Source organism: Diplotaxodon limnothrissa, linkage group LG1, assembly GCF_057381915.1.
Source record: "Diplotaxodon limnothrissa isolate DT_005_m linkage group LG1, D_limnothrissa_male_GT1.1, whole genome shotgun sequence".
Taxonomy (NCBI): domain Eukaryota; kingdom Metazoa; phylum Chordata; class Actinopteri; order Cichliformes; family Cichlidae; genus Diplotaxodon; species Diplotaxodon limnothrissa.
In genome coordinates, this window is record NC_140596.1 from 43,782,344 (window position 1) to 43,805,089 (window position 22,746).

At 38.3% G+C, this 22,746-nt stretch overlaps 1 protein-coding gene across 1 annotated transcript; it reads left to right on the forward strand.

The window, feature by feature from the left end:
• Nucleotides 1-15,323: 15,323 nt before the first annotated feature.
• On the forward strand, nt 15,324-22,496 carry LOC146640301 (uncharacterized). The gene is made up of 10 exons (XM_085353960.1): nt 15,324-15,363; nt 16,181-16,305; nt 17,045-17,122; nt 17,158-17,442; nt 17,533-17,618; nt 18,025-18,161; nt 20,481-20,719; nt 20,833-20,980; nt 21,636-21,745; nt 22,185-22,496. Exons 1-10 carry the CDS (start codon nt 15,324-15,326, stop codon nt 22,494-22,496), a joined length of 1,560 nt encoding a protein of 519 aa, XP_085210086.1.
• Nucleotides 22,497-22,746: the final 250 nt, after the last annotated feature.

Sequence of the window (22,746 nt, forward strand, 5' to 3'; positions counted from 1 at the left end):
AGTAACATCATAGCACCACCCAGCTGTATAGAAACTCCGTCATGCTAGCTCACGCAGTACGAGTTATTGTAACTGACTGTAAAAAGTCAGCACAACGAAAATAAACTCCAGCTAAACTTGGTTTATATCTGACCCAGATAGACTGCAGGTCATAACTGAGAAACACCAAACACTCTTCATGTTATCATTCATATTTCATCCACACAAATATTTTATTTCTTTTTGTCCACTGGGCAGGTGACCTGCAGAATCATGTCTGCCCCAGCTGGATACCTTTTCACACACACCGTGACGTCAGACACACTCACTTCTGCTTAGCGCACAATTTCACTTCATTCGTCAACCATCCACACACCACGTACTGCCCAATAAATACTTTGCAGTGTATTTCACCCTTGGACTTCTTTTACGTTTGCGGCAGGAAACGCGACTTACTCCAAAACCCAGGCTACGTGTACACAACAGATCACAGAATTCTAGTTTCTAGGTATGTGTGTGCATGTGAGTGTGTGCATGTGTGTGCATGTGTCTGTGTGTGTGTGTATGCGTGTCCATGTGTGTGTGTTTTTGGGGATGCATTTGTGTGACCTCCTGCTCACCAAAAGGGTCATAAAGGCAGGACGTTTACTAAAGAAGAAAACAGAACCCTCACATAGGCTGTGCCTATAATAAAAGACTACAGCCTCCCCCCACCATTCAACAGGCTGGGGAGGGGGTCACAAACACAGGAATGTGCTTTTTTTCATGTATTCATGTCCAGGTTTGTTCATGTTCATGTCAGGGTTCTTCATGTTGTGTTTTAGTTCACCCAGTTTAGGTTAAAGTTTAGTTTTGCATCAGTTTGCCTTGCCCCTTTCTTTGTACCCTTCGATCAGCCTTATTGAACTGCTGGAGTGATGATGTCCTATGACAATGAGATTATCACATGACATTTTTGAATGGGGATATTTCTTTTGAACTGTTTTCAATTTAACGTAATATTTAAGTGTTTCTTAGTTTCAGACTAGTTGGTTAGTCTATTTCAACGTTTTAAACCATATCCCAGGGTTTTTACTTCACCATTGATGGGGTTTTAACAAGAAAATAAAAGACAGAGCTTAACTCTGTAAAGATTAGATGAAAAATACTCAAAGGATAAATTCAATTGGTTTATTATTTTGTTACATAAGTTGAAAAAAGTAAAACAAGTAACTACAGAAACAACAAAAGAAAAGTTAAACAAGTAAATGAAGGGGGGAAAGGAGGAGGGGAGAAAACCCCAACAATCCCCTCTGAGCAAGCACGAGGCGACAGTGGTGAGGAAAAACTGCCTTTTGACGGGCAGAAACCTCCAGCAGAACCAGGCTCAGGAGGGGACAGTCAACTGCTGGGACTGGTTGGGGGGGGGGAGGGTGAAAAAAGATGAAGAAGGTGGAGAATATGTGTTGGGGGGACAGGAGAGGTGCAAAGTAAGATGGGGCACAGGTGGAGGAGGACGAGGCTAAATCATCTGAATAAGCGGCAGAACCAGCCTTTTTTCTTCTTTTTCGGGTAGTTTTCCACGAGCTCGTTCTCCAGGATAAGGGTTCTCAACTGATCGTTTGTTTCTGCATTCTGCTGCTCGAGTTGCTGGCATCTTTGCTCCATTTCTTTTAAGGTTGCTTGTTTTTTTCTAAGCTTTTCTTGCTTTTTGTTGTGCATCTCTTCTAACAGCTCGTTTTTTCTCTGGATTTCTTGACTCGTACGCTGCAGGTCTTCATGCATTTTCTCTTGTTGTTGCTTTTGTGCCTGCATTTCAATTATTTGGCTCTTCAAGTCATTGGACTTCAACAACATCTCCTTAATGACCTTTGAGTGTTTTCTCTTCATTCCATCAATCCTACACTGCATCTCTGAACATCGTTTTTCCAGTATTTCCTTTTCTCTTTGCAGTTCAGGAGTTTCATCACAAAGTTCTAGCAATGCTAGATTCCTTCTCTCAAAGTCCTGGATAATACGTTTTTCTTCTTCCTGTTGCTTTTTTTCTTCAAGAAGCTCTTTATTTTTGCGCTTTATTTGACCAAACCTGACTATCAGATTGTTGTACAATTTCCGTGTGGCTTTGAGTTTGTCCTTCATTTGTATTTCCTTTTCTCTTTTCAGTTGAAGTGTTTCCTCATTTTTTTTATTGCAAAATTCTTGCAATTCTAGATGCCTTCTCTCAAAGTCCTGGATAATACGTTTTTCTTCTTCCTGTTGCTTTTTCTCTTCAAGAAGCTCTTTATTTTTGCGCTTTGTTTCACCACACTTGACTTTCAGATCGTTGTACAATTTCTGCATGGCTTTGAGTTTGTCCTGCATTTGTATTTCCTGTTCAGTCTTCTGTTGGTGGATTTTTTCAATTGTTTTCTCCGCTGCATTGAGCTTTCCTCGAAGCACCTGATTCTGTTTCTCAATGTTTTGGAGATCCCACTGTATCTCCTCAATAGTAGCTTTCTTTCCTTGAAGCTGGGCAGATGTTTCTTTTAATTCAGCACTCTGTGTTCCTGATGAAAGAAAACGAGAAAAAATCTCCTCTCGTCCTTCACCAAACTTCACTCCCGAGCCCTCATTGATCATTTTTATATCAGGCTGGCGTTGCTGTTTTTCTTCCAGGTCTTTATTTCGTGCTTCCAGTTGTCTGCACTTTTCCACTAGTTGAAGCTTCTCTTCTTCAATTTGTTTAATTTTGTAATGTAGGTCAGATTTTTCCTTCTGACTTTCCTGTAATGTTCTTAGGACTGATAAGACACCATCCGTGGTAATTTCTCCTGAAGAGATTGGCCGCACAATTTCTCCTGGAGAGATTGGCCGCACAATTTCTCCTGGAGAGATTGGCTGGCCAGAACACAAAGGACAGGCAGCATAATCTTTTTGTCTTTGTTGGCCTTTTCGTGGAGGCATGTTGGAGCCTGTGCACAGTGACTCTGAAAAGGCTTAGAAATATTTCCAAATGGATCTCTGGTCGAACGTTTGAAGGCTGTGAACAAACTGATAAATTGCTGCTTCTGACCCCTATTTATAGACTTCAGATCAAAGGCAACATAGTCCTTGTGACATCATCACTCCGTAAGCCAATCAGATTGTCACATGACATTTTAGAATGGGGATGTTTTGTTTTAAATTGTTTTCAAATTTAACTTTAGTGTTTCTTAGTTTAAGACCAGTTGGGCCAACACCCCCCTCCCCCCCGCCCCATTTAGTTGATTCACATATTAATTGCCACAAACATGTGTCAATAATAAATTTTATGATAAATGTTTTTTCATTATCCTACTTTTATAAAAGGAAACATTATTTAAAGCAGCGGTCCCCAACCTTTTTTGCGCCACGGACCGGTTTATACCCGACAATATTTTCACGGACCGGCCTTTAAGGTGTCGCGGATACATACAACAAAATAAAACCAGTACCGGTACCAAAAAACAGATTTATTCATAACACACGTGAAAAGACCAGGAAAACCGAGTTAACGATAAAAACGATAACAAAATAACGCTGAAAACCGATGTGGAGCAGGGAAATTTTACTGCTATTGTTAAATAATTATCATCATTACCATTGCATTAATAATATAATCTTCGGTGGTAAAATTCGGTGGTCTGAGGTGGTCTGACGGGCAGACATGAATTCCAGTAGTCGAAGTGAGTGGGCATAAGCCGGCTTATCCAAAGGTAAGGCACTACCTGTTGAATTATTTCCAAAGTGTGCCAAATTGGACATGATAACATTTAAGTCTACTCACTGAAATTACTGGTGGATGTCTGTTTTGATTTTGATGAAAAATCTCATGAGTAGAAGCAGTAGAGTCTGCTAAGAAGAAAGAAATGAAAGCAGTTAGAGTCTGCTAGGAAAAGTTTAAATACTGGGTTAAAGTCCCGGTTGGTCATTAGGTCAGACCTTTGTTGGTCATTTTGTGGGTTAGAGTCCCCATTGTCCATCAGGGTAGATCTGCCTCAGTTACACTGCAAAAACTCAAAATCTTACCAAGTATATTTGTCTTATTTCAAGTCAAAATATCTAATCACACTTAAAATAAGCCATAATCAGCTAAAGAGTAACGTTTCAGTGAGATATAGGAACTTGTTTTTAGACAGTGCATCTTGGATATCTTGTTAAGTGAAAAACTCTTGAAAACATATTGTTTTGAGTCATATCTCACACGAAACAAGCTTTTTTGGCATTTCATAAACGTTTTAAGCTGCTGTGTTATTTGTAAAAGATTTATCATCTTGTTTCAAGAAATAGACCTAACTTGAATCAGGACATCAAATCTACTTTATTGAGAACTGCAGGTTAATATCATGCCCAACATTACATTATTATGAGTCTTAGTATCTTAAGCACAGTGTATTTATCAGTCAAACCATATCAATGTGACATTGAAAAAGAGGCAAAACACTGAAATTGTTTCCCTCTCAGTTGTGTTGCACTGAACAGATTGCGCCAAAAGTAAAATAAAAAGTAAATAGAACAATTTTTTTTGCCAGTCTTTAAAAACCTTATTTCAGCCCACATATTCACAAAAGACTCAAGAATAATGTTTGATGATGTCAGTTAGATCATACTTCACTGGAATGTACTTGCTGTTATTAAAGTTTACATAGTGGTACGCTGTATAATCAACAAGATTTCCAGCATCCACAAAAATATTTGCCTGAGCTAGACAGGGAACTTCTACCTCATAAGCTAAATATTGATCATTCCACCCAACTGTAGAGAGAGGCTGGCATTCAAAACAATACACAGATGCATTTACAATATAGATGTTTTTAACAAGTGCAAACTCTGGAGCATCATTTATGACATCAGAAATAACCAAAGATTTTTCACATGAATGTATATTTCCATGTAGCATAATCCACTGTACAGAAACTACATGTTCAACTTGCTCAATGAAGTCTTTAATCTTGCCTTCTACATAATGAACATTTTTCACCTCTTTGGCTGGAACCATGTCGACTTCACTTGAAAAAATGGGATGTTTCTCATGCACGTTCTGACTACATTCATAAAGTTGGTTGTGCTTCACAAGAGATTTACAAATATTCTTAAAACTACTTTTCAGAGCCCACTGCTTGAAGAAACAATGTTTTGACTCAAAACGCATACACATATGCCTCACTGTAGGACCAAGAGCCTTAATCTGAGAAGGAAGATGCAGTAAATAATGCTGTTTAGGTATAATATTTTAATCTGGAAACAGTTGTTTGAAATGTTTTAAATGCTGCTCTATTAAAAGCTTCAATCTGGAGAGAGTTGAGACAGCAATAATAGGTGAAAACAGAATTTTTATGATCTCTAACATGTTACGTAGCATTTGTGTGTAATGATTTTCTCCAATTTTGTCCATAAGAAATGGAAGGATCTTCAACAAAACCAGCATCTGCCCAGCTGACTGTTTCAATTTATTGTCATTTGATGAAAGCGTACTGACAGATATGGGGCAAGGCTTATCCCTCACATCAACAGGAGAATAAGGGAAACACAAAATTGCACTATTGAATGAATCTTAGTTCATTTGCCCTGAAAGCACAAGATTCTTTAAAACACATTTGATTTCATATGGGGCAACGCCTTCAAGGATAACATGCATGATGTCTTGCGGGGTTTGATTGATTATATCAACGTGAGGAGAGTCTGTTAACTTGCTTCTCCTGTATATACCATACGTTATTTTTAGTTTGTCTTTCAGAAAGTCCGTACTTGCCTTCTCAATGTCATTACATTGCCTGTTATGACTGGCCATGGTCCTTTTAACAAAAAAAATCTTCATTAAATTTTTCCTGCATGTCTTCAAAGTGGCATTCGCAGTGCCTGCATTTACTGTAGGCAAAACCCACTCCTTCCTTAAATCCAGCCACTTCATGCTGAGCTAGAGTGTCTCCACACACAGATATGAGTGCCCCATGAATTGTCCTCTCACCCCTTGCAGTGACAACTTGGACACCATCACACAGCTCAATTAAGTCACGGTTAATCCTCTCAAATATCTCATCTATACCACAACGGGAAAGATCTTTTGATTTTACCATGGCAAGCAGACGAATAGCAGGAAGTCTTGATCTGTACTTAGGGCTGATGTTACCTAAGGTGTAATAAATCAATAACAGCTTGTTCTTGTTTGCCCGAGATCCAAGAGGATTGCATAGTTCAATTTCATCTGTATATAAAATCAACTGTAATGCTGTAGCGACTTTAATAAACAGTGGGTGCCACTTAAAAATGTCTCCATCAATGAAATCATGAAGAAAGCCATCCTTGCATGGCTTTGGCCTCTCATCAATCATTGCAAGCATTCTTGGATGTGATAGCAGCTGCTCCAAACTTTTCAACAACGGTATGTAATGAAAACAATGGTCTTTAATGGCAAGAACCCTGGAGTCTCCACGCTTCGAATAACAGACTGTTTGTTTTGTGACAATAATCTCTGGTTCAACTGGTTTTAACAGTTCTTTGATAGTCTTTTCCTGCAAATGTGTGGAAGCAATTTGAGTGAAAGGGTCAACAAACTGGTCAAATACCCCCACTGCATCACTCTTTAGTTGATCCAGGTCCCCAGAATGTCTCTCAATCATGTCACTCATTTGTTGTTTTAAGTGCTCCAATAATACGGCCTGATATTGCTGGATTCCACTCACGAAGTGGTTAACAGCTCTCTGTGGAAGAGGAAAAACAAAGGAAAAAACCTTAATTACAAAATTCATATGAAAACACAGTCAACATGCAAACTCACAGACACAATTTTTGAAAAAGGAAACCTTCAGTTACATAAAGTTAGTGCGATGCAATGAGCAAAATAAGTTACCCCCACCACCCAATTTTTTTTGTAAAGAATAATATTGCCTTATGCAACGTTAAAACCTTGTATTCACTTAATTATAATGCATTTTGAGGAATCGGATCATAGGTGGAAATGCAAATTGAAAATTTGTGTTGTGTGTATTATGTTGTCTCTATTCTTAGCTCATGCTAAGGAAATATAGTGATAGGCAGATTTTGGATGCAACATACATGTCTATTTCCATATATAGTGGGGGAGTGAGATCTGAGTGGTCACCCATGAAGTACATGGAGACACATTCGAATGTCAGGTGTTTCACTCACATACCTAAAGCTGTCCATTTATGACATCTTGAATGATCTATTCAAGATGCCAGGTCTGAACAGTGCCCAAGTTATAGCTTGAGCACTGTTCAGCATAAGTTAAGCATATTGCTTTTAGGTTCTCTAACAATGAAATACAATTCAATGGAAAATTAATGGCATAAATTACCTGTGTCAGTCGATGGGTTTCCTTGGCTTGAAGAAGAAATGCAGTTGCATGTTTATAAATGTCAAGATTCAGGTGACCCTCTCCATCTTCTTGAAATCCACTCTGAAACAGAATAACAAAAACATATCTATTAAAACAGAAATAAATAATTGCATTGATAGGTAGCAATCACCAAACAATATTGCATTCATTAGTTAGCTAGATTCATGCCCATAAGGTACAAGGTAGATGTATTTTTACTGACTGATGTCTTTAATTTGAGCTTTTAAAATGACAACTAAAATGACAAACAAAGCAGTACTTGATAATAGATTAATAAGACTAGCAAAGCACATGGAGAGTTCAGTACAGTATAGTTTAAATTCCTTGATCATGCCTGATCACCCCCAAAATTGAATTACTTGTTTATTGGCCCATTTGTGACATTTCCTGAAAATTTAAAATCTGTCCATAACTTTGAGTTATTTTGCTAACAGTCAGACAAATGCCACCAAAAACATAACCTCCTGAGTTACTAAGAAAAAAAGGTAAAGAAAAGAAAAACAAAAGATAGTTTTAGAAAAGAAAAGTAACAGTTAATGTTGTCAGTAGTCTTACTGTTACTTCAGAAATGCAAATAGTTATTTATAACTGATTACTCATTTAAAAAAATATACAAAATAACTTACTGATTGGTTTGTATGAAAGTAATTAGTTATGTCAGTTATTTACTGTCGGACAAGTTACTGACAATTTGAAATATGTTATATTTAGTAGTTTCACCTTTAAAAAAAAAAGACCAATACTGACAATAAAAGTTATATTGACTTTAATGCTCTTATTAATGTGAAGATGAGTATTTTTTTTGTGTGTTTAAAATTTTTTTGACAGTAACTCTGAACAAATCATGTAATTTTGGTTTGCTTTGCCTAATAGTCATTCTCTTAGGCTACATCCACACCTACCCGGGTATTTTTGAAAACGCAGATTTCTCTATGCGTTTGCACCTTTCGTCCACACGTAAACGGCGTTTTTGGTCACTGAAAACGGAGATTTTTAAAAACTCCGGCCAGGGTGGATATTTTCTAAAACTCCGTTTTTGCATTTATGTGTGGACAGAAAAATGGAGAAAACGCAGTGTCAAAGGTGTGCTCATTTTTTGACGTCACACTGTGCGCCACGTTATTGTTTCGGTGAAATGAATTTCTACAATACTGTTACTGTTAATTGTACTCTCTGCACTGCCTCCACACATACCACTTGCTTCTGCTTCTATGCCCCAGCTTTGTTTACTTTTTCCCACCGAGGCTTCTAGACTTCTGATTGGCCAACATTTCTGCACGGTTAGGAATATATCGCCACCTGTTGCTTTGGCATGTTCCTAGCAGCGTTTTCCTTCATTTCTGCGTTTACGTGTGGACGGGATTATTTTTTAAAACGAAAACGGAAAATCTCTGTTTTCAAAAATACCCGTGTACGTGTGGACATGGCTTAAGTTGACCTTGAACACATATGTAAACATGATAGTGACCTATTCAGTTAGCTGACTGGCTTTTACCAGCTGATTTCAACATGTATTTCAACAATATATCAACTTTTTTTAAACTAATAGGACTTTCTGCAAAGTTTGGATGCATTCACCGGAGCGAACGAACGGATGACTGAAAAAAAAACAGTCTGACAAGACTGCAGCTTTGCGTTTCTGCCACAGCTCTCATTTACGTTTCAGGTGAGTTACTTAATTTAGCGAAACAACTAGTTCGACACTCATCACTATTAAAATAAAAGTACAACATGAGTCTGTCAAAAACAACACATTTAATGGACGTACTTGGATCAGCCAAAGTAAATGCTAACATTATGTTACAGCTTCTGCAGCTCGTTTCTCTGGCTTTTGTTAAAATAACTTACCGTTGGTGCGGAGATGCTTGAGCCCTCGTCAGTTACTGAAGAACTGGCGTTAGTTTACTGGTGTCAAGCCAGCCTCCAATTCGAGACTTGCAGTCAAGTCAGCCTCCAGTTTATTTTACGTTCCCTGTGTATTCAAAGTATTACGGGAATGGATGTGGAAACCGGATTTCAAAATAAAAGCCAACTTCGAGTGAATTAACAGATATGTTAAGAACATAATAACATATAATTTAGGCTTTTTTTTTTTTACAAACTCTAATGTTACATCTATATGACACAGCCTTGTACCCTAATTGTGCCCTGTCACTATCAAGGCCATCTTATTTTGGATTTCAAAGTAAAAGCCCTGTGAATCTTCATTTTTGAACTACTCTTTCAATGAATTCATAATGCTCTTAAAAGCAAAAGTCGTATTTCCAAATACTATTTGAACTTTGTATCAACACTTTCCAACCGCAGTCTTTTTCACAGTAATACCATATCAAAATCAATTCTTTCTGATTTTGCTTTTCATAGTAATGGCCCTTTGAAATTGCGGATATTTGACTTAATCTCCTAACGATTCAAAATGCTCTAAAATGAAAACTTCTTGTTTCCACAGGGTAATTCCACTTTAGATCAACAGTATACAACCCCACAGTGATACCATATCAATATCAAGTCATTCTGATTCTGCTTTCAAAAATAAAAGCCTTTTCAAATTGTCCATAATTGACCTAACCTTCAGTGATTTCAAAATGCTCTAAAATGGAAAATTCCTGTTTCCACAGGGTAATTCCACCTTAGATCGACAGTATACAACCCCACAGTGATACCATATCAATATCAAGTCATTCTGATTTTGCTTTCAAAAATAAAAGCCTTTTCAAATTGTCCATAATTGACCTAACTTTCAGTGATTTCAAAATGCTCTAAAATGGAAAATTCCTGTTTCCACAAGGTAATTCCACCTGAGATCAACAGTATACAGACCCACAGTGATACCATATCAATATCAAGTCATTCTGATTTTGCTTTTCATAGTAATGGCCCATTGAAATTGCGGATATTTGACTTAATCTTCTAACGATTCAAAATGCTCTAAAATGGAAAATTCCTGTTTCCACAGGGTAATTCCACTTTAGATCAATAGTATACAACCCCACAGTGATACCATATCAATATCAAGTCATTCTGATTTTGCTTTCAAAAATAAAAGCCTTTTCAAATTGTCCATAATTGACCTAACTTTCAGTGATTTCAAAATGCTCTAAAATGGAAAATTCCTGTTTCCACAGGATAATTTCACTTTAGATCAACAGTATACAGCCCCGCAGTGATACAATATCAATATCAAGTCATTCTGATTTTGCCTTCCAAAATAAAAGTCTTTTAAAATTGCCCATATCTGACTTACTCTTGGAACGATTTCAAAATGCTCTTAAATAGAATTTTGCTGTTTCCACAGGCTGATTCCACTTTAGATCAACAGTATACAACCCCACAGTGATGCCACATCAATATCAAGTCATTCTGATTATGCCTTCTAAAATAAAAGACTTTTCAAATTGCCAAGATATGACCTACTCTTTTAAAGATTTCCGAATGCTCTAAAAATGAAAATTGCTGTTTCCACAGGATAATTCCACTTTAGATCAACAGTATACAGCCCCACAATTTTAACTTTGTGATCATATGCACTAGAGCTCCTATAAACACAGTCAAAAGGCTTTTACTCTGAAATGCAAAACGAGATTGATTTGAGATTGAGATGTTACCACTGTAGAGGTTGTGTATGGTTTGCATGAACTGCAGTTACTTAGTGGAAACAGTAATTGTCCTGTTAACAGCATCCGCGTGTAATTATTAAAAGTACCAAATGAACAATTATAATTCTGATACTGACGTGATAAAACTGTGGGGTTGTATACTGTCAATGTAGAGTGAAATGATCTTGTGGAAACAGCAACTTTGCTTTTAATGGGATTCTGAAGTCAGTGAAAGAGTGGGTCATACATGGACAATTTCAATGGACCATTACTTTGAAAGGCAAATTGACTTAATATCACTGTGATAGTGTGCACTGTCGATCTTGAGTGAAATTATCCCGTGGAAACAGCAATTTTCATTTTTAAAACATTCTGAAATAATTGAAAGAGTATATCACATATGGACAAATTCGAAGGCAAAATCAGACCAACATGAAATTTACATGGTTTTACTGTCGGGTTGGATACTGTTGATCTAAAGTGGAATTATCGTGTGGAAACAGCATCTTTCAATTTAAGAGCATTTTGAAATCGTTAAGAGAGTAGGTCGTCTACGGGCAATTTGAAAAGGCTTTTATTTTGGAAGGCAAAATCAGAATGACTTGAAATTGACATGGTAACATCGTGAGGTTGTATACTGTTGATTTAAAGTGAAATTATTCTGTGGAAACAGAAAATTTCCTTTTTAGAGCATTCTGAAATCACTGAAAGTTAGGTAAGTTATGGGCATTTTCAACAGGCCATTATTTTGGAAGTCAAAATCAGAATGACTTGAAATTGACATAGTACCATGGTGTGGTTGTACACTTTTGATCTAACATGGATTCATCCTGTGGAAACAGCAATTTTCATTTTTAGAGCGTTTTGAAATCGTTAAAAGAGTAGGTCGTATATCTTCAATTTGAAAAGGCTTTTATTATGGAAGGCATAATCAGAATGACTTGAAATTGACATAGTACCATGGTGTGGTTGTATACTGTTGATCTAAAGTGAAATTATCCTGTGGAAACAGCAATTTTCATTTTTTGAGCATTTTGAAATCACTGAAAGGTAGGTCAATTGTGGACAATTTGAAAAGGCTTTTATTTTGGAAGGCATAATCAGAATGACTTGATATTGATATGGTATCACTGTGGGGCTGTATACTGTTGATCTAAAGTGGAATTACCCTGTGGAAACAGGAATTTTCCATTTTAGAGCATTTTGAAATCACTGAAAGTTAGGTCAATTGTGGACAATTTGAAAAGGCTTTTACTTTGGAAGGCAAAATCAGAATGACTTGATATTGATATGGTATCACTGTGGGGTTGTCTACTGTCGATCTAAGGTGGAATTACCCTGTGGAAACAGGAATTTTCCATTTTAGAGCATTTTGAAATCACTGAAAGTTAGGTCAATTGACAATTTGAAAAGGCTTTTACTTTGGAAGGCAAAATCAGAATGACTTGATATTGATATGGTATCACTGTGGGGCTGTATACTGTTGATCTGGAGTGGAATTACCCTGTGGAAACAGGAATTTTCCATTTTAGAGCATTTTGAAATCACTGAAAGTTAGGTCAATTATGGACAATTTGAAAGGGCTTTTATTTTTGAAAGCAAAATCAGAATGACTTGATATTGATATGGTATCACTGTGGGGTTGTCTACTGTCGATCTAAGGTGGAATTACCCTGTGGAAACAGGAACTTTCCATTTTAGAGCATTTTGAAACTACAGAAAGTTAGGTCAATTATGGACAATTTAAAAAGGCTTTTATTTTGCAAGGCATAATCAGAATGACTTGATATTGATATGGTATCACTGTGGGGCTGTATACTGTTGATCTAAGGTGGAATTACCCTGTGGAAACAGGAATTTTTCATTTTAGAGCATTTTGAATCGTTAGAAGATTAAGTCAAATATCCGCAATTTCAAAAGGCTATTACTATGAAAGGCAAAATCAGACTGACTTGATATTGATATGGTATTACTGTGAAAATTACTGTGGTTGGAAAGTGTTGATATAAAGTTGAAATAGTATTTGGAAATACGACTTTTGCTTTTAAGAGCATTATTAAGTCATTGAAAGAGTAGTTCAAAAATGAAGATTCACAGGGCTTTTACTTTGAAATCCATAATAAGATGGCCTTGATAGTGACAGGGCACAATTAGGGTACAAGGCTGTGTCATATAGATGTAACATTAGAGTTTGTAAAAAAAAAAAAAAAAAAGCCTAAATTATATGTTATTATGTTCTTAACATATCTGTTAATTCACTCGAAGTTGTATTGAATATTATTATATTACTATTTATTACTTTATTGTTAGGGCTGTTTTTGTTGTGCATCTGCACCTTATTGTTGTCAATGTCTACGCATGGGACAGTGTGAAACGTAATTTCAATTCCTTTGTATGGCAAGTACATTTGAAGAAATTGACAAATAAAAGTATTCTATTCTATTCTATTCTATTCTAAGTTGGCTTTTATTTTGAAATCCGGTTTCCACATCCATTCCCGTAATACTTTGAATACACAGGGAACGTAAAACAAACTGGAGGCTGACTTGACTGCAAGTCTCGAATTGGAGGCTGGCTTGACACAAGTGTTAGACTGGTTGATTGGGGCCGTCCTTTCACCTGCTCCAGGTAAACCGTGGCGGGTTGATCCATCCTCCTCATCCGCTTCCACTCCGAGAAGGTGACGCGCGTGTGTCCGCTTTACGTGATAGTAGAAGGAGTTATATACTCTGTACTCACTCGGACAGCCATCAATTCCACACACCACGCGAAAGTCAGGGCTGCGGCTGTGCATGGTATTAATTTAGTGATGTGTCCTGTGTGTCGAAGCTTCGAATCGCGCGTCGGGTAATCGCGGGGGCGTTTTTCTGAAGCGCGTATCGAGGCTTGCGTTGATTACGTATGCAGTGACGTTCGAGGCCTCGCGGGCAGTCCGTACCACGTGACTGATTCGGGAACTGGTTCACCGGTTCGCGCCAGATTCGAAATAAAATGGGCAGCAAAACACAGCTGATTCCCTCATCACATCGTGTTGTGGAATTGGATTACGTACGTGTTACATAGCTACTGGAGTACTGGACACAAATTTCTTTATCCAAACTTGTATAAACTTGCTGTGGTTTTTCTTGCAACCCCTGCTTCATCTGTGCCCTGTGAGAGGATATTTTCAAAAGCAGGAGAAATCCTCTCAAAAAAGAGGAACCGTCTTCAGCCCAGCACTGTGGGAAAGCTGCTATTTTTGAATAAAAACAAATGAAAACTTTTCCCTAGTGTCATGAGCACTGTTATACAAGCACATTCACATCACAACTCCCTCCCTTTTTGTTTCCATGTACATTCCTGTGTTAAGCTGCCAATTTATTATACACAAATATTAATTAAATTAATATAAAATTAGTATAATATTAAATATAACTAATATTTAGAGTTCAGTTATTGGTGTCATGAACAATAGTAATTCCTTTATTCATTCAACTTGAAGTGCCACACACTAGTTTGTGTCATTATTGAGATGTACATAAGAATGATTACGCAGTTACACAATCATCCCAAAAACTGTGTACTGATAGTTTCCACTTTCTCTTTTGTATCAGACATACTGAGACAATATTCGGGATAAATAACCATGAAAAACAATTTATTTATTCGGTTTAGCGGTTTACACATCACATCATTATAATTATTGAGCCCATTTCACTTGAATTGTCCACTTGATGGCGCAGTAGAGCAAATGAATCATCACAATGCTTCGAACCATGAGTCGACCAGTTGGATGGGAAGCTTCAGTTCATCATGAGGCTTCATCTCACCATCACTAGTATTAATGTGACTCAATGCTACAAACACGTAGCATATAAAGCAACGCCAAATCATGTTGGAAGCTAGTATGTTTCATTCGGTAGCGCGGGCTGCAGTTGTGCCGTAAAATAACTCGTTACCATGGTTAAACGCGCCTGCTAAATTGTCGTAAATGTGGGGGATAAAGTAAATGATTTTTTTATTAACCTATAATAATTAACGTTATTTTGCAATGCACAAAGACAGTTGTTTAGTTTAAAAACCAAAAATCCTTTAATGGTTTAAAAATCATTTTAGGATTTTTGGGCCAAAGAAATGTCAGGCAAATTGAAGACTAACTTCGTTTCTGGCTGTCGCGAATGATCTGGTGGACATCTTAAGTTCATGTAGACACGTGCCTGCCACTACTGTCCCAGAGTTCTTTGCATTCGCGTTTCATTGGAAGTAAGTTAAAATGTATTATACAGTGCTCATTTTTTGTACATATTACACTCCTTTCGAAAGTTCTAAATGTTTTGGTGTGTTTATATTGTGTAACGTTGCAGCCGAACAGTGACTGGACGAGGCAAGCTAACGCCAAAAAAGCTAACTAGTGTGCTAAGTAGGCTAACAGCATGGAAGGACTGGATGAGGTCACAGTGTCGGTTTTAAAGGGTAATGTATGCAAATTTTATTTTTAAACAGATTAAATGGACTTATGTTTTACATAGGTGTATGAACACGGAAGTGTGCAAATTACATTATTTTATAAATAATGTCGTTGATGATGTTTAAGTAATTTTTTTACCTTCCATTTCATGTGATCATTTACTCATTTTAGGAACATTTGTAGTTATTTGTTTTATTTATGCAAGTGTATTTATTCATCCTTAGAGGTGGATAATTCTCAGTAACATTTACCAATTTACATTTAATTGATTAACTTTTGGGGGGGGAAAGTACTTAAGAGTAGTTTTACTGCACTATAGTTTACACTTTTACTTGAGTAGATTTGTAAAGAAGTAACTGTACTCCACTACATTCCAAAAAGCTCAGTTCCTTTAATAATACCTAAAGCTGCATAAAAATTCAGTGTCCAATATATAAAAAATGAGGTCAACAATGCTACTAAAGTAGTGTGACGATTTGTTTGTCTGTAAACAGAATTTTTCCACAGCAGTTAGCCCAGCAGATATATATTTTTTAATTTAATTAAGTAATTTTTTTGAGGAGAATACTTTTTTCTTCTACTTCATTTTATTTTGAAGTAACACTACTTTTACTTAAGTACAGTCTTTTTAGCATGTTGATCATTAGCTCTATACAAAAAACAGTAGCAGACAATGAGGTATCCACATTTCTATACTAAACTAGTTAGCAATAGCAACACAATTTTAATGAAGTGTCAACTTTCATAGTCTCATCTCTCATGCAGTTTCCTTTGTAGGGCATAATTTCATCTTGCTATGTTTTTCTTCCAATGTGTTCATAGCTGCAAACATCAGCGAGGGAATCATGGGCACCCTGTCTCGTGAAGACTTGCAGGATCTTTTCCCAGGCCCAGAGAACTTTTTACGGAGAAAAGCTGTCTGGCGTGCCTGTCAGGATGTACTGGAGGTCAGTTTCTCAGTCACTCACCACCTCTTAAAATTGGCATCGTCGTGTTTTTGTTCCTTTTGTAATTATTTTTTTGTTTTAACACCAGTCACCAAATATACCTATTTTATTTTAAGGGAATAATGGAATGAACCTGCTATCAACCTGCTATTAATGAGGGCTGTCAATTGATTAACAAAATGCACTCAGTTATCACAACACAACTCTGTGATTAATCACAACTAAAATACTACAAACCACAGATACCACTGTTACCTGAATTTTCTTTTGTATGTTCTTATATAGAATCGAAGGGTGCAATATAGGTAATCATTACAATTTAAGGAGGCAATTTTATAGACTTGTGAAGAATAACACTTTTTTTTTCCTCTTTTTTTTTTTAACATCAAAATTACGGTATTGAATAAATCAATCTGCAAACCTCAACTTTGATAAATAAGTCACATCATGGTCAGTCTATGGTCACTTAGTTGTGAATAGAAAATATTGTCTCCCTGAAGCTGCCTTGCATTGTAGGAACCACCGTCCATCATAGAAAACCCTTGCAGAGTAACAACCAGTCTGATTGTCAAATCAGTTTACCAGGTTTCTCAACTCTGGAATGTGATCAAACCACCGATTACAACTAGTTTAACCGTGGGCAGAGTTGAATGGCTCTTCACTATTCCCCCCCTCCACACACACAAAAAAATAAAAATAAAAAATTGCGTTTTGCTTTTATTCATTATTTATTTTATAGGAATCTGGCCAAGATGACTCAAAATCTTCAACCAGCTCCTCCATTAATGAGTCACCCAAGCAACAGACATCCACTACTGTAAATGCAACTGCTGCAAAATGAAGGTTGTGAAGTTATTCTATCCAGAATATGTATTGCACACTGACACTGAGCTTGAGCAAGTCCGCCAACAATACTTTGAGTTGTCAAAGAAAGGTGAAGAGCGCAGCTGCAAAATGTCAAAAGAGCTCAGATGTCGGCTCATCCGAAACACCATGACTAGTATGATTGCAATCCTGAGGGCAAAAGGGGATGGAGAATCGCATAGATACCCATCAAAACCAGAAATTACAGCAATGGCAAAGAGAATAGTGCAGTACTACCCTATGCTACAGGACCAAGGCATCAAGAATACATGGGTAAGTGAAATGCATCCACTTCAATACCAAAGTGTTTCATGTTGGACATTTTAGTAGTGGTTGGAAAAATGTATTAAATGTCCTATACAGGTTACTGTGTACACACAGCTAAACAAAAGACTGCAAAATGTGAGATCCCCACAAAAAGCCACTCCAGATGGGAGACATTCAAAGAGGTAAGGCTGCAACTAATTAATTTTAATTTTAACTATGATAATTCTGTTATTCATTTTCCTCATTAATTGATAAGTTGTTTAGTCAGTACGATGTTTGAAAGTTGTGAAAGTTTTTGTCCAAAAGTCTTCTTTTGTCCACAACCTGACAATTTTAATTTCAACGATAGAGGACAAACAAAAAAGCTAAAATCATGTTTGGGCATTTTATTAAGGAAAGAAAGAAGTGATCCAAAATGATCAATCAAGTATTTGGTGACCTGCCTTTAGTTTCCTCACCTGTTTTAGCATGAAAGGAAGAAGCACTTTGTGTTACACTTTGTATATATGAAAATGGCTATACAATAAAGATATGAATTGATTGAGTTTATAGTTGATAACTAATTGATTAACTGACTAATCTTTGCAGCTCTGCCAAGAGGCGACATCTTGATCAGCCAAGTGACGTAGAAGAAATGGATTCAAGTGACTCAACAATCATTCTGGATCTGTCCACAGAAGGGAGGAGCAGCCCAGAGTCGGCCAGTAAAACAAGTGAGTTAGAAGGTGAGTTTCAACTTTACATTTACAAACTGTGTGGTCATCATAAAAAAATAAAACAAATATACCTGCATGTTGAGTCAAGATGGCAGTCCTGACATGACAGAAGTAAAAGGCTTTAAAATGGGCATCAGAAAATGATAACTACATCACATTTTTCCTGTTTTATCATCAGTTTGTTAACATTTCTGTGGAAATTAATGTTAATAAAGTATTGGTATTAATAAAAGCCAGTATATTATAAATTTAAAGAGCTGGGTACTGTGGTGTGTTTATAGTATAAGTCTGTGCAACATCACTGTCTCTAACCACTCAGTATATCATGTAAAGTAATGTTTTTAAAAAACAATGTGCCTCACTAGAGGCTTTTTTTTTCTTTTCTCTTTTTAACTGTTTTTTAATTTAGGTTCCAAACTAATTTTTAAAGTGTATTACCCTGACACAAAATATCTCTTTGCTGTGTCTTTAAGGAAAAAGGAAAGCACAAAACCTACTTGAAGAAGAACCCTCTACCCTGCCAAGTCCTAATAGTGAGTCCATCCAACTGCCTCATGGCTGTGTGTGGGCACATCTTTATAGGGGTGCACTTGTGTGCCTACATATAATTGTATATGATTGCATGACCATATGTAAATTGGCATTTGCATGGTAAATATTTTGAAAAATGAATAAGTATTTAATAGTTAAGTTCAGTCCACAGGTACTGCCCCTGATCTCCACGCAACATTGCAAAGGCGTGTCAACCAGGACAGCCCTACAACGTCCAGAGCCTTCAGGAACTCGGGGCGGACCTCGTCAACACCAGGGGCTCTGCCACCAAGGAGTTGTTTAACTGCCTCAGTGACCTCGCCCCCGGAAATTGGCGGGTCATTCCCCTCATCCCCAGACTCTGCTTCCTCCTCGGAAGACGTGTCAGTGGGATTAAAGAGGTCCTCGAAGTATTCCTTCCACCGCCTGACAATTTTCTCAGTCGACGTCAACAGCGCTCCACCAGCACTATACACAGTGCAGGTAGAGCACCGCTTTTCCCTCCTGAGACGCCTGACGGTTTGCCAGAATCTCTTCGAGGCAGTCCGAAAGTCTTTTTCCATGGCCTCTCCGAACTCCTCCCACACCCGAGTTTTTGCTTCAGCCACTGCCCGAGCCGCATTCCGCTTGGCCTGTCGATACCTGTCAGCTGCCTCCGGAGTCCCACAGGCTAACCAAGCCAGATAGGACTCCTTCTTCAGCCTGGTGGCTCCCTTCACCTCTGGTGTCCACCATTTGGTTCGGGGATTACCACCACGGCAGGCACCAACCACCCTGCAGCCGCAGCTCAATGCAGCAGCTTCGGCAATGGAGACGCTGAACATCGTCCATTCGGACTCAATGTCCCCAGTCTCCCTCGGAATGCTGTTGAAGCTCTGCCGGAGGTGTGCGTTGAAGATCTCACGGACTGGGGCCTCTGCTAGACGTTCCCAGCACACCCTCACTACGCGTTTAGGTGCACCAGGTCTGTCCAGTGTCCTCCCCCGCCACCTGATCCAACTCACCACCAGGTGGTGATCAGTTGACAGCTCAGCCCCTCTCTTTACCCGAGTGTCCAGAACATATGGTCGCAGGTCTGCTGATACGATTACAAAATCGATCATCGTCGTGGTGAAGAGAGAGCTGAGTGTAAAAGCGAAGCTCTCAATTTACCGGTCGATCTACGTCCCTACCCTCACCTATGGCCACGAGCTGTGAGTAGTGACCGAAAGAACGAGATCGCGGATACAAGCGGCGGAAATGAGCTTCCTCCGAAGGGTGGCTGGCCTCTCCCTTAGAGATAGGGTGAGAAGTTCGGCCATCCGGGAGGGGCTCAGAGTAGAGTCGCTGCTGCTCCACATCGAAAGGTGTCAGCTGAGGTGGTTCGGGCATCTGACAAGGATGCCCCCTGGGCGCCTCCTAGGTGAGGTGTTCCAGGCATGTCCCACCGGGAGGAGGCCCCGGGGAAGACCCAGGACATGCTGGAGAGATTATATCTCTCGGCTGGCCTGGGAACGCCTTGGTATTCCCCCGGATAAGCTGTAGGAGGTGGCTGGGGAGAGGGAGGTCTGGGCCTCTTTGCTTAGGCTGCTGCCCCCGCGACCCGGCCTCGGATAAGCGGTTGAAGATGGATGGATGGATGGATAGTTAAGTTCAGAGCTGTATTTTTTATTTTATTTTTTAAGATTTAACTCCATTAAAGTATAGTCTATATTTTTTTATGGCAGATTTCTGACACTTGTCATTTTAATGACATAATTAATGACAGATTTTTTTTTAAAGTGAGAGACATTATTTATATAATTTTGTGTCTTGCAGCAAACAAGCCTGCAGATATCAACAGTCCAGACACCCACTGTCCAGCAACCTTGGCCAAACACTACAAGACCCTACAAACTTTGTTTAAAAGAAAAAACCCAAACCAGCAGGATGTCTCTCAGCTCCTGGATTTGGAATTTTCAGCCAGAAGAGCATTCATTGATTCAAATACTATTCGCGAGGAGGACAGACACAAAAAGGTTCTGGAAGCATATCCTTGCTTCAAGGACATTGGACATGTAAGTCATTGTTGAATCCACGTGATTCAAGCCAAACAATGTTTATCATACCAACTTTTTGCTCCTCAGTGATGCATTGATATGTTTGTATTGGTATGCTGAATATTTTATAGGTGATGGAGGAGCTTCATCGCATTTTGGAAAAAGAAAATGCCAACTTCATCAATGAACTGAAGGGAAGATGGCAAGATTTCTGCCAGAAGGTGCAGTTTTTTGGTGTATGGAAAAAGACGCTGAAGCCCCCAATGGGAATGGATAAAGGTAAGCAATGATGTTTTGGTGTTATTGGTCATCAGAGTATAGTTTGGATCTTTAAGCATGTTAAAGCAGTAGTCTGTAAAGTAATGTCACTGAGGACAGGAGGAGGAGAATTTGAAATTTTAAAGGCCTAATCCCCCACTCCCCCTCTGCTTCTTGAAGCAGCTGAAAGCCGCACCTTTACTAGTTATGCGCAGGGAAAACAGGCTCAACGCTACAAAAGGCTAAAAATACAAACCAACAGGCCGGTTTAGGAAAAGGTTGTTGTGTAGGCTCACTACACAACATACAATGTAAGATAAATCCCTTTTTGTTCCCCCTCCCTCCCCTCCTCAGCATTAAGTTTTACAGACTGACATTAATGCAATGTAAGTCAATGTAGGTGTAGTTAGCATACAAGCATAAGTCATATTAGCCTACTGTAAACACAGTATACAACAATTATCTACACCATTTAGCATTTTTTAGGTTACTGTGACAAGTTTAAACTATGGATTACAGCTTTAACTTTCATGTGCTAGTGTCTTGTTGTTCACCTTTTCAATCCACGATGGTTGTCACTGGCCAAATATTTGTTGTTGTTGTTGTTTTGTTTTTTGTGATCTTGAGGATTTTGTTTAAGTGTGGTAATGAGATGATGATTCTTTTTTCTGTATAGCTGAACAGGCTCTTGAGATCCTACATGTGCTGCCATCACTGTTCCCATCCACCTCTGCTCCTCCAAAGAGGGCACGGGATGCGAGTGAGGCTCTGGTGCATGTCCTTGAGGTGAGTTGTGTAAAATGTTTTTTGTTTTTGTTTTTTTTGGGACAACAGTATTTAAAAAATGCTTCTTCTGATGAGTGCCAAAGTATTTTATATTCACATATTATATGTTCTAAGCCTTCAAAAGGCACCTAAAACACATGTTTGGAATGAGGGTTCTCACAGGTTAGATCTCTGTGACCAGTAAATACAAACATGGATGCATTACGTGGTAGCACATTTTTATCACCTCAATGATACCTAATTAAATGTAGCCTTTGTTTTCTGTTTTTCAGGAAGGCTAGACAGATGTGAACACTAATTCCATCGAGAATAATTAAAAGTAGCAATTTCAGATGTGTTTTCTCAGAACCTCAACTTTTGTTGTAATTTAGCTTTAGTTATGTGTTTGAAACAAAAGTGCATCATCCTTACAAAAGTATGTCTGTGTTATGTGTTAAAGGACCAAGAAGACCCTAATACCTATCTGATGAAACGTCCTCTCTCCTGCCCAGTGCTGATTGTGAGTCCATCCAACTGCATCCTAGCGGTAGGAGATGTGCCAATAACCACGTTTCCAAAAGACTTGGTTACCGAGGGTGCGTTATACCTTATGGCCTACTATTACACCCTTCACCTTACATACCCAAAGTGTGTAGCCACTCTGCTTTCCGTCATACAGACGGAGGTTCTCTTGGACAAAATCCATGAGAGAGATCTCACATCATCTTACAAGAAGAGCATGGCTGAGTGGACTGCTTTTATTGGCCAGTAAAGCCAATATGGTCAGATGGACTATAGGAAAGCACTTCCTCTCTCCTTCCACGGCTACTACAGTCCATGTTGGTTGTGATTGATTTTTGTTTGTAATTTGGCCAGGTTAGCCCAGTGTTATAATTAAGGGTGCACAATAATATTGGCTAACATGCCGGCATTTTGTGTTTGGTTTGTGCAGTGCAGAGACGGCCTCGTTTTTAGTTAATTTTTTTTTTTTTTTTTTTTAAATGTTGAGTTTAGACAGAGGA